At 41.8% G+C, this 11,052-nt stretch overlaps 1 protein-coding gene across 1 annotated transcript; it reads left to right on the forward strand.

The window, feature by feature from the left end:
* Positions 1-1,889: 1,889 nt before the first annotated feature.
* LOC115733531 (ubiquitin-conjugating enzyme E2 2) lies at positions 1,890-6,766 on the forward strand. The gene is made up of 6 exons (XM_048280516.1): positions 1,890-2,066; positions 2,522-2,654; positions 2,762-2,787; positions 4,712-4,801; positions 4,890-4,978; positions 6,336-6,766. Exons 2-6 carry the CDS (start codon positions 2,530-2,532, stop codon positions 6,462-6,464), a joined length of 459 nt encoding a protein of 152 aa, XP_048136473.1. The 5' UTR covers positions 1,890-2,066; positions 2,522-2,529; the 3' UTR covers positions 6,465-6,766.
* Positions 6,767-11,052: the final 4,286 nt, after the last annotated feature.

Consider the following 11,052-nt stretch of genomic DNA (forward strand, 5'->3'; position numbering starts at 1 on the left):
GCAGCCCAAAAGCACTCCGACGCTAAAGTCCTAGATGGCCGACCTCCCCGCAATTCCACCTATCGCAAAAAACAATCCAGCACCACCATCGCCGGTGCTGCAGCCGGGCGGCCTGAGCGATACAAGCCAATCATCATCCACTGTATTGTATTCACCCTACCCACTGCTCTCGGCTTCCTGATGATCATCTTTCTGGCGATACCAGCTCTAATGCCGCCGGTATTCGGGCTCGACCCGGGCTCTTCTCTTTCCTCCCTCAATATCTCCACCTCCCACATCACCGCCCGATGGAACATCGCTCTCTCCATCAAGAACCCCAATAAGCTCATCCCCGTCGGGTACGCCGACATGAAGCTCCTCCTTAGCTTCGGAGGCGAACTCAAGCTCTCTCGAGCCTCCCGCATTCTGACCTTCGTTCAAGGCCCCCACAGCTCGACAATAGTCCGAGCCGAGGCCCTATCGACATTGCCGATCGTCAATGACTTCGGCGTGAAGGGCCTGGTGAGCTCGTTGAAGGGCGGGGAGGTGACCATCGACGTGGTGGCGAAAGCCAAGCGGAGGCTGCACTTGGGTCCGTGCTAGGTGCCCGTGTTTGGCGTCTACTTCTCGTGCATGGATGTCACCTTTCGGAGTAGGGTGGCGGTGATTGGATGATCCTTGGTGGGACCCTCCACTGCGAGCCCGACATCTTTCACTCTACTCTAGTAAGAGAAACTATTGCAAAATTACATTTCAAGACCCAGTATTCATATGAGGAATGCAATTAAGTCCCAAACGATTCATTTCATTCAATTGAGTTATAAATTTTTATCGAAAGATGCAATAAAATCCTTAACTGTCCACTTTATGAATTGCAAATTTTCTTTCTATAAAAAGCTCATGACTTAATTGAAATAATCGAAAGATTTATGACTCATTTCGATCTCTTGGTAAATATTTAGGACTCGATTGAACAATCAAAAAGTTTAAAATTAGGTCATATTATTTAGGCCTTTTTTGGTGCAATTTTCGTAGAAAATTGCGAGATACTACTTTGACGAAGAATGACATGGATTTGGTTTCTCTTTGGAAACACGTTCTGCTTTCACATGCTTGAAATAGTCTAAGATATAGCCTGAGATGCTATGAATCATGTTATTGTCTCATGAAACGGTACATATTTTTCTTCTAAATTTGCAGAGTATCAACGGCTGGATTTGAGTGACTCTGCCTTGAGGAACTAGTGGGGGGTTTGATATTATTGGATTTTCTAGGGCATGATGATTCATCTGGCAAGCAAGAAGTTACATATGTTTTTTGTATGTATCTTTATTATTTGTCAATCCGATTTGTACGAGCACGGCTAGTGAAATTGATATCTTAGGTTGTTGATTACTCTTATTATACGGGAACGTAAAAGCTTCTCGGAATAATCAGCTTAAATTTCAATATAAATAGTCAATTTTCATAAAATCGCGAGTGAATCATATCTTTTTGTGCAGCTCTCTTCTTATTTGCGTAGTGCCTAATCGAAAATTATCGGGCTGTTTCTATCATTATCAAGGGGTTGCGCAGAACAAATACGGACCAAATGTGATATTAGAATCAGTTTTTTTTTTTTTTTGGTCGAAAGAATCAGAATTTAATGATTAGTCAGTAACACGATCGAAGAATGTTCTTCCCTGATGTCGCTTGGGTCCAAGCGACACGATCTACTATCGTGGGACCCACAGTGTCCTTAGTGCCCATTGGGCCTGCCAATGAGATACGGGCCGATTCTGTGGAAGCCCATATTAGTGGGTGGCCCAGATTTGACGCTCAAGACCAGAGTTGCATGCGACGCCGGCACACAGCAACCCAATCACATCTCTCTCTCTTGCCCCCCGCATAAAACCAAGCGAAGCTGATCCCCGTCTCTCTCTCTCGCCTCCCCGAGCGTGTAGAATCTCTCTGTCGCTTGTACGGATTCTCTTCACTCGGCAGCTTCCAATCGCCGGGCCATAAAGACAAGAGACCCTAGCTCTTTTTTTGTTCTGCTGCTGTGTTTGGACCTGCTTCGAGGTTCATCGTTCGCTCTCCTTCAGCAGGTTCGTCGTGGTTCCACAGCTTCAATTTCGTCTTTTGGTGTGTAATTCGTGAGTTGATTGCCATGTCCAGCTTTTCCCTGGGCATCCGCTTCGTTTCCGTGTGGCCTTGAGGATTCGGTTTTTGTGGATCGAGGTTATTTGGGCTCGTTCAGGCCGAAACCCTAGCTTAAATTTCCCTTTTGCGGTCTGGGTTTTGATTTGCGCGCGTGACTGTTAGAATTTTGCTTTCGAATTTTGGACTTTCATTTAGGTTGGAGAATATTGCTACTTGCTATTATAAGGTTTAAAAGGAGAATTGAGGTGAGTTTTTTTCGTTCTCGACTTTCGAGGATGAAATTTATCTTTTCCCAGCTGACCAGTGGAGCCTATTAGGTTGTATTCGTTGTTTCACTTTGGGAATGTTTGTGAATTTTTGCTTCTGTTCAATTGAAGTTCTGTTTGGAATATGTGGGCAGTGATCGCCATGTCAACTCCTGCGAGGAAGAGGCTGATGAGGGATTTTAAGAGGTTGCAACAGGACCCACCGGCGGGCATTAGTGGTGCACCCCAAGATAATAACATTATGCTTTGGAATGCCGTGATATTCGGGTATGTTGATTGGCGCTCTTGGATTCTTCTACTATCTTTGCTTCCTTCCCGTATCATCAGTATGGTTGGATAAGCTGTTTGTTGTTTGTTCTGTGGTTGGATTGCAGTCCTGACGATACTCCATGGGATGGAGGTAAGCCTTCCATTGATTGTTCTTCCCTTATGTGGACCTTCGTTCATGTTCAGAATGTGGCGCTGTTAATTTTTGTTGTATGGTTTTATATTTGTAGATATTGTGGTAGCGGTTTACTTCCTCTAGTAATACATCTTACTGTATATAAAAGAGAACTTTAAAGACATGGCATGTTGACAGTTGTCACTCTACGAGGTGGTTTGTCGAAATAGTGTTCTCTCATTTTCTTTCCTCTCCTCATTCTTCGGATAAGAATTACACGAGAAAGCTATAAAAATTATCTTTATTTTGTGGGATAAGCTTTGTGTAGGTTGTACACTTCTCGAAATTATAGGGCGCATTTATTTACTCTTCAGCAAAAGCAAAAAATAACTGTATTTGTTTTTCGTGAAAGCTTAAAAGATCATGCAAGTTTAAAAAACTATGAAAAACTATAGGCAAATGTGCATGATGTGGTGAAAGTTTCAAGTGTTCGGGTTAAAGAAAGCGAAAAGTGCGTTTTCGTAGAGAATAACAAATAGCAAATTAATCTTCATAAATTACCTAAAAAACTCTCCATCCGACTTATATTGAAGCAGATTCCAACACATTGCATGCAACATAAGTGTTGTGTCTTTCTTTGTGGACCTCCACATAGCCCGGCGAAATAAGGTTTTACCTAAGGACGGCTGCTACTCGAATGCCTAACCTACTTGCTAACTCGAGTCCCAAAAGAAAGGCAATAATCATTGTTCAAGGATGCATGGATTCTCAAGAAAAGAGGAGCTGTGGACCTCATACGGAGAGAAAGTGGATTATGGGAGTGTGTGAACACGACACCAAGACAAACCCATGTAAATACCCCTTTATCAACGGAAAATAGACAAGGCATAATATGGAGAATACTCATTGAATTGGAGACCTATCGGAAGGTCCCGAATTAGACCATTAGCCCTATGTCTCTTATCCCTAAGAGGTCTTCCTTCATTTTTATTTACTTATTTTTTTATTGTTTTTCCCTAGTAATAAAGAAGATTTTCCGGTTAATTAGCATTGATGTCCTTTTCATTGTTTAAGTATAGAGCCAATTGTTTCGTGATGTTTTATTAACCTTGATTGAGAGCTTTTCAATAAAAAATGAAATAAAATGTTGGTATACATGAAAGTCATTAAAAAGAGTACTTCAAAGTCATTTGCCGATGGAGATATTGCATTTGAATTAAATGTGAAAGATAGTAAGGGATTGCCAAAGAATTTATTACTCATTTAAGGAAAGGCAATTTTTCCACATTTTATTGGCTTTTCTTAAGGCTATTGTATGAGTACAAACTATGAAAACGGTTAGGATGAGATAATCATAACAATGTTGTTTCCATAAATTTAGTACAAAAAATTGTGGAAAAAAGTATACCGCAGCAAAGTTTGGGTCTTCAAAAGAGTATACATGAAAATCTTTAAAAAGAGTACTTCAAAGTCATTTGCCGTTGGAGATATTACATTTGAATTAAATGTGAAAGATAGTAAGGGATTGCCAAAGAATTTATGACTTATTTAAGGAAAGACATTTTTTCATAGTGTAGTGGCTTTTCTTAAGGCTATTGTATGAGTACAAACTATGAAAATGGTTAGGTGAGATAATCATAATAATGTTATTACCATAAATTTAGTACAAAAAATTGTGGGAAAAAGTGTACCGCAGCATAGTTTGGGTCTTCAATTAGTTACTTCCTTATTATGGGGAGTAGGTGCGTTACTACTGTGGATGTGTTGCATATTCATGTGAGATCACATGATGAACCCTCTTTGAACTAAAAGGAAGACGATCCACTGTATCATTCTCTTTATGTTTTCTTTCTGGTGGCTGCTGTTTGTTTTATTCCCTACATTCTTGGTAATAATCTGCACTTGTTGATTCTACATGTAAAAATTTGCTAGAGTTTTTCAGGTACGTTCAAGTTGACTCTTCAGTTTACAGAGGATTATCCAAATAAACCTCCGACAGTGCGCTTTGTTTCTCGAATGTTTCACCCAAATAGTAAGTTGCAGGAAAATCAAGTTACAAGCTGCCTTGAGTGAGCATCTATGATACTGATGGGTCTGTTTTATTATTGAAATATTCATAGTTTATGCCGATGGAAGTATCTGTTTGGATATATTGCAAAACCAGTGGAGTCCTATATATGATGTTGCAGCAATACTCACATCTATCCAGGTACTATAAAATTTTCCTGTTTTTACTAGCATGCTTTCTATAGGAAAGCAACTGGAACATGCACTGGATGGATATCTTGGTTTTGAATTTGAACTTGGCATCACGTGTTTTCTATATGCATGGACTCTGCTATTACTCTATGGTTGACATGGCTTTTTTAGTGGCTTCATTTATTGTCTCTGTCTCATTTGCCATACAATGCGTAGATATTCAATAAGCGCCTCTTTGTTCTTACTCACCTTCCATTGTCGACTGTAGACATGTTTCAGCGAGACCCTTGCATAGTTCTTACTAAGCCTTTGTATCATTGCAATTAATTAAATTCTAAAAGTTTCCAGATCAAATATTTATGTGCCTGACACTTTGGCCATAAATATTTAGTGATATTGACAGTGCTTGATAGGTCATGATTTTTGGCCATTAAAGTTTGGAGCGAGATTGGTTTCTGCTAATCTATCAGGATAATCATGATAAAAATCATAAGTTTGTGCAATCCAGTAAACAGTTATGGTATTTCATTTTCGAGCTATTTACGTTGTCTATCAGCTCTGTCATTTGAAAAACTGGAAATACACTTTCCTAAAATGCTATATTTAGTCTTGCATCTTTAGATTGTGTATGGGTATGATTGAGACGGTAAAGGGGATAAGGCCATTCTATATCTAGTCCTGCAGTGATTCAACTACACAAGCTCTGCCTGTGCTTCCATTACGTTAGAGTGGTATTTCAGGATGACTAAATATTTCCCTAGAGATATTGTCTGCTACCTCTCTTCATATTCTAATATGGACTCTTGTTGACCGCAACCTGAAACTTTGTGGCTTGGTAATTATTTTTTCTGGCAATTCGGCCTTTTTGCTCTGACTTGTGTTGTATGCCGACATGGGGTGGGCGCATAAGTACACGCCTAAGCTTTGCAATTTGACCATTTTTTAAGACTAAACTTGATTTGGCTGTGCTATTTGGCTTACATTTTTCAAGTCCTAGGAGATATTGGGACAAAGTACTAATGGGTGGAGTGAGCCGGGCTCACTCCATCAGATGTTATCTACTTAGAGATAATGGGAGGAGAATTTATTTCCTTAAGTTGATTTTTCTGGTGAATGATGAAACTTACATCTGTTTCTTGGCATTATTACCAAAAGTAGGTCTAAGCTGGACATCTTTTGTTAAGTACTCTGCTAAGGGGTAACCACTGTCAAGTTTTTTTTTCAGATTCTGGCTCATGGTTGGCTTAGTAATCGCCAATATTTTCCTGCTTTGACCTCCTACCAATGCTACACAGCTTCATCTGTGTATGAGTCAGTTATTCTCAAGCAATTTCCCTTTTGGTAATGTCATTCTACTTTGTTTGCAGTCTTTACTGTGTGATCCCAATCCAAACTCTCCTGCAAACTCGGAAGCGGCTCGGATGTTCAGCGAGAACAAGCGTGAATACAACCGAAGAGTGAGGGAGATAGTGGAGCAGAGCTGGACGGCTGATTAAATTCGATCCCAGGGCAGTGGTGGAGTAGGTCAAGTTTGGGGGTTGTTATTCGCCGATTGAACACAATCGAAACAAGGGGTCTGTAACTTGTATCCTGTAGTATAATGCCATAACTTTTTTTTTTTTTTGCGTCAAAATGCCACACTTCAATGCTTTGTTATGTCATTGTTCGAAAAATCATTTATTGTGGTGTCATTGTCTTTCCAAGCTTGGCCATATATTTAACTATGTAAAAGGTAGAGTTGAACTATCAGCAGTGGATTGGGGTAAAAGGTAATGTAACATGGGTTTATTTGATTGCAGAAGCAGTTCAAAGTAACATTTTGCAAAACAAAAGGCTCTATTGAAAATAATATGCGGCAATATTTACTTAGGTCAAGGACCCTTCTTTTCTGGCAAGGAACTTCTAAGTTCCAAGTATTAGCCATTGTGGCTTGCAAAAGCTGCAGGTCTTGGGATTGAGTGCATTATTAGGTCAGTCATTTCTCTGGTCCATTTCAGTTTTCGTCCCCAAAATACAAACTCAAATGCTCGTGTTCCTCCTCTTGCTTGATTCGGAACCATCCATATTCCAACAGTGGCTCCGATCATGACATCAGTGAGTCCTTGTGTACAAGTGGAATGACCCGTTGAATCTTTGATGGTATCACTAGGCGAAAAACTTATGAGAGACAAAATTTGATTACTGATTGAATTGATACCCAAATTAAATTTGATGGTATTTTATGAGTTAAAAAAAAAAAAGGGCTGAGCCAGAATTGGTATCCGCATCACTAACTAGTAACTACACACACGTGTGTGACTCGTAAGATGGACGTTACTTGCCGATAACCCGAAAAAGAAAATCGGTAGACTGTTATCCCATCGTCTAGTCCATCTTCTGATTATGATCATATGAAATTTTACATAACGATTTGGAAAACAAATAGGCTGTACGAAAGAACCATTTGGATTATAAAAAGTAAATTTCCACTCAAGAACAAATGCATATGGTATTAGGCTAAAATATGGGGTCTAGCTTCATGAAAGATTGCACGATATAAGTTACTAGAAACTAAGCTCCAAAAAGTTCGAAAATAAGTTCATGATACCCTCTAAATTAGCGCAGTTGATCGGTGTACAAGTGAATCTCTTGCTTTGAAAATGGAGGTCGCCTATTCAAATTCCACCAATTATAAGTAAGTTGTTCTGGTTTAGGACAACTTTTCTAAGTGTCTCGTTAACTGGTTGATAGAAATTTGTAGGGTGTCCTAGATAGTCGGATCTTCAAGCCATGGCCTTGAATTATTAGAGTGAGTGATGATCGGATCTTCATGCCATGACCTAGAATTATTAGAGCGAGTGGTCGCAAGTTCGATCCAGAACTGTCTTCCAAAATCTCTTCTTTCCGTCCGGCAAGCCAAGCTCGTAGTCAGCAGTCCAGCTCCGCTCCACAATCTCCCTCACTCTCCGATTGTATTCACGCTTGTTCTCTCGCTCAACAATCGAGCGGCTTCTGAGTTTTGGAGGAGAGTTTGGATTGGGATCGTACAGCGAAGTGCTGCGACCAACAATGAAGAACAATCACGCGCACCAATCAAAACCCAGACAGCAACAAGGGAAATTTAAGGGAGGGTTTCGGCCTGACCGAACCCAGTACGTATCCTCAATGTGTCACACGGAAACGAACTGCATGCACAAGGAAGAGCTGGAAATGGCAATCGATTCACAAAATTTAACACCAAAAGCCGAAATTGAAGCTGTGGAACTTCATCAAACCCGCTAGAAGGAGCGCGACGCCAAGGCTAAACCTCGAAGGCGGTCCAAACACAGCAGCAGAAGAAAGAAAGAGGTACACGAATCAAACTAAAAAGAGGAAGACGATACAAAGATACATCACAAAGGCACACCGTACTGCATCTGCTGTCTACTTTTTTCCCAATCGAAAGATAAATATCGCATCTCCGTGTCGGGCTCCCAAACTGGCGCCTTGATCCTCTGCAATGTCGAAGAAAAATTTATATTAGTTCGCAAGACGTGCATTTAGCAGAGGGAGAGATCAAACTATTATCGCTCAAGCCATGCCGGGCCGTAAGCCTGGATCGCAGGGGCCGCATTCGTTCTTGACCAGCACGAAGGGAAGTAGCACCATCTCGACCAGTCATCACCAGCGCAACCAGGTGGTGACGGCTCCAGGAAGGTGGTGATGTTAAGCATCGACAGCTTCTCTTTTGTTTCATTTTCGTTAAATCAACTTCGTTGGCGAACGAGCAAACTGCCGAGATGATAGTGATGCAAAACTAAGCAGGAGCTTGTAATTTACCAGAGTAGAGTGAAGATGTCGGGCTCGCAGTGGAGAGTCCCACCGAGGATCACCCAATCACCGCCACCCTTGCTGCTGCTTGGAGCCGTAAAGAGAAGTAGACGTCGAACACGGGCACCCACCAAGGACCCAAGTGCAGCCTCCGCTTGGCTTTCGCCACCAGGTCGATGGTCACCGCCCCGCCTTTCAAAGACTGCACCAGGCCCTTCACGCCCAAGTCATTGACGATCGGCAGCGTGGACAGGACCTCGGCTCGGACTGTTGTCGAGCTGCGGGGGCCCTGAGCGAAGGCCGGAATGCGGGAGGGTCGAGAGAGCCTGACTTCGCCTCCGAAGCTCAGGAGTAGCTTCATGCCGCGGTACTCCACGGCGATGAGCTTACTGGGGTTCTTGACGGAGAGAGTGATGTTCCATTGGACGGTGACATGGGAGGTGGAGATATTGAGGGAGGAAAGAGAAGAGCCCGGGTCCAGCCCAAACGCCGGCGGCATTAGAGCCGGTATCGCCAGAAAGACGACCATCAGGAAGCCGAGAAAAGTGAGTATGGCGAATACGATACAGTGGCCGATGATAGGCTTGTACCTGTCAGGCGGCGGCTGCGGCACTGGCGATGGTGGGGCTGGATTGTTATTCACAGCGCGTGGAATCGCGGAGTGGTTCGCCATTGGGGGACTACTGTGTAGAGTTTTTGAGTGGCCGCCTGTGGGAGAACCAAATTTTAAGGAGGAAGAGAAGGCTGGGGATCGGAACTGGATCCCCTGCCACTGCCTTTATGTGATACTGGGTGGGGTGCCAACATCCCTTTCAATTGGTCTACAGTGTCAATTGAAAGGGATGATAACATCCCTTTCAACAATTGAAACTTTCAATTGTTGAAAGGGATGTTATCATCCCTTTCAATTGACACCGGTGTCAATTGAAGGGTATGTTGGCATTGGAACTTTCAATTGTTGAAAGGGATGTTATCATCCCTTTCAATTGACACCGGTGTCAATTGAAGGGTATGTTGGCATTGGAATTTTGGATGTTATAAAACATCCAGTTCCACAGCCCCCAGCCTTCTCTTCCAATTAAAGGCAACCTCAAATTCAGGCCAAATTTATTTTCTCCGACACCTTTGATGACGATTTCCCAAGATTGACTTGAGGGCGCGAAAGTGGATAGGAAGTCAAGTCGCGGGGAGGTTCGCCACTTGGGACTTTTGAGTGCTTTTCTTCGTCTTGGCTTTGAGCAAATCTTTGCGAGAGACTTCTCTTCTGTTTTTGCATTTCGGCTTTTTTGGGGGCGAGAAGTTGCGCGGAGGGTGGGCGGTCGCGGAGAGTGAGTGGTTGGTGAGCAGCAAGAGACTCGGCAGGTCAATCCTCACGGTTTCTCAATGGTTAGTGAGTGCCCTTCTTCTTCGTCTTGCCCATTGACGTTTCTATTTTTAACCTCGAATCCGACACGATCGAATGGTCAAAGTTCTTTTTGAAAAAATATTGTACTTTTTTCCACAATTTTTTTGCACTAAATTTATGGTAACAACATTGTAATGATTATCTCATCCGAACCGTTTTCATAGTTTGTACACATACAATAGCCTTAAGAAAAGCCAATAAAATGTGGAAAAATTGTCTTTCTTTAAATGAGTCGTAAATTCTTTGGCAATCCCTTACTATCTTTCACATTTAATTCAGATGTAATATCTCCATGGACAAATGACATTGAAGTGCTCTTTTTAACGATTTTCATGTATACCAACATTTTATTTCATTTGTTATTGAAAAGCTCTCAATCAAGGTTAATAAAACATCACGAAACAAATGGCTCTATACTTTTAAAGGATGAAAAGGACATCAATGCTAATTAACCGGAAATTCTTCTTTATTACTAGGGAAAAATAATAAAAATAATAAGTAAATAAAAATGAAGGAAGACCTTCTAGGGATAAGAGACATAGGGCTAATGGTCTAATTCAGGACCTTCCGATTGGTTTCCAATTCAATGAGTGTTCCCCATATTATGCCTTGTCTATTTTCCGTTGACAAAGGGGATATTTACATGGGTTTGCCTTGGTATCGTGTTCACACACTCTCATAATCCACTTTCTCTCCGTATGAGGTCCACAGCTCCTCTATTCTAGAGAATCCATACATCCTTGAGCAATGATTATTGCCTTTGTTTTGGGATTCGAGTTAGCAAGTAGGTTAGGCATTCGAGGAGCAGCCATCCTTACGTAAAACCTTATTTCGCTGGGCTATGTGGAGGTCTATAAAGAAAGACACAACGCTTATGTCGCGTGCAATAT

The sequence above is a fragment of the Rhodamnia argentea genome, chromosome 6 (genome assembly GCF_020921035.1).
Source record: "Rhodamnia argentea isolate NSW1041297 chromosome 6, ASM2092103v1, whole genome shotgun sequence".
Lineage (NCBI taxonomy): Eukaryota > Viridiplantae > Streptophyta > Magnoliopsida > Myrtales > Myrtaceae > Rhodamnia > Rhodamnia argentea.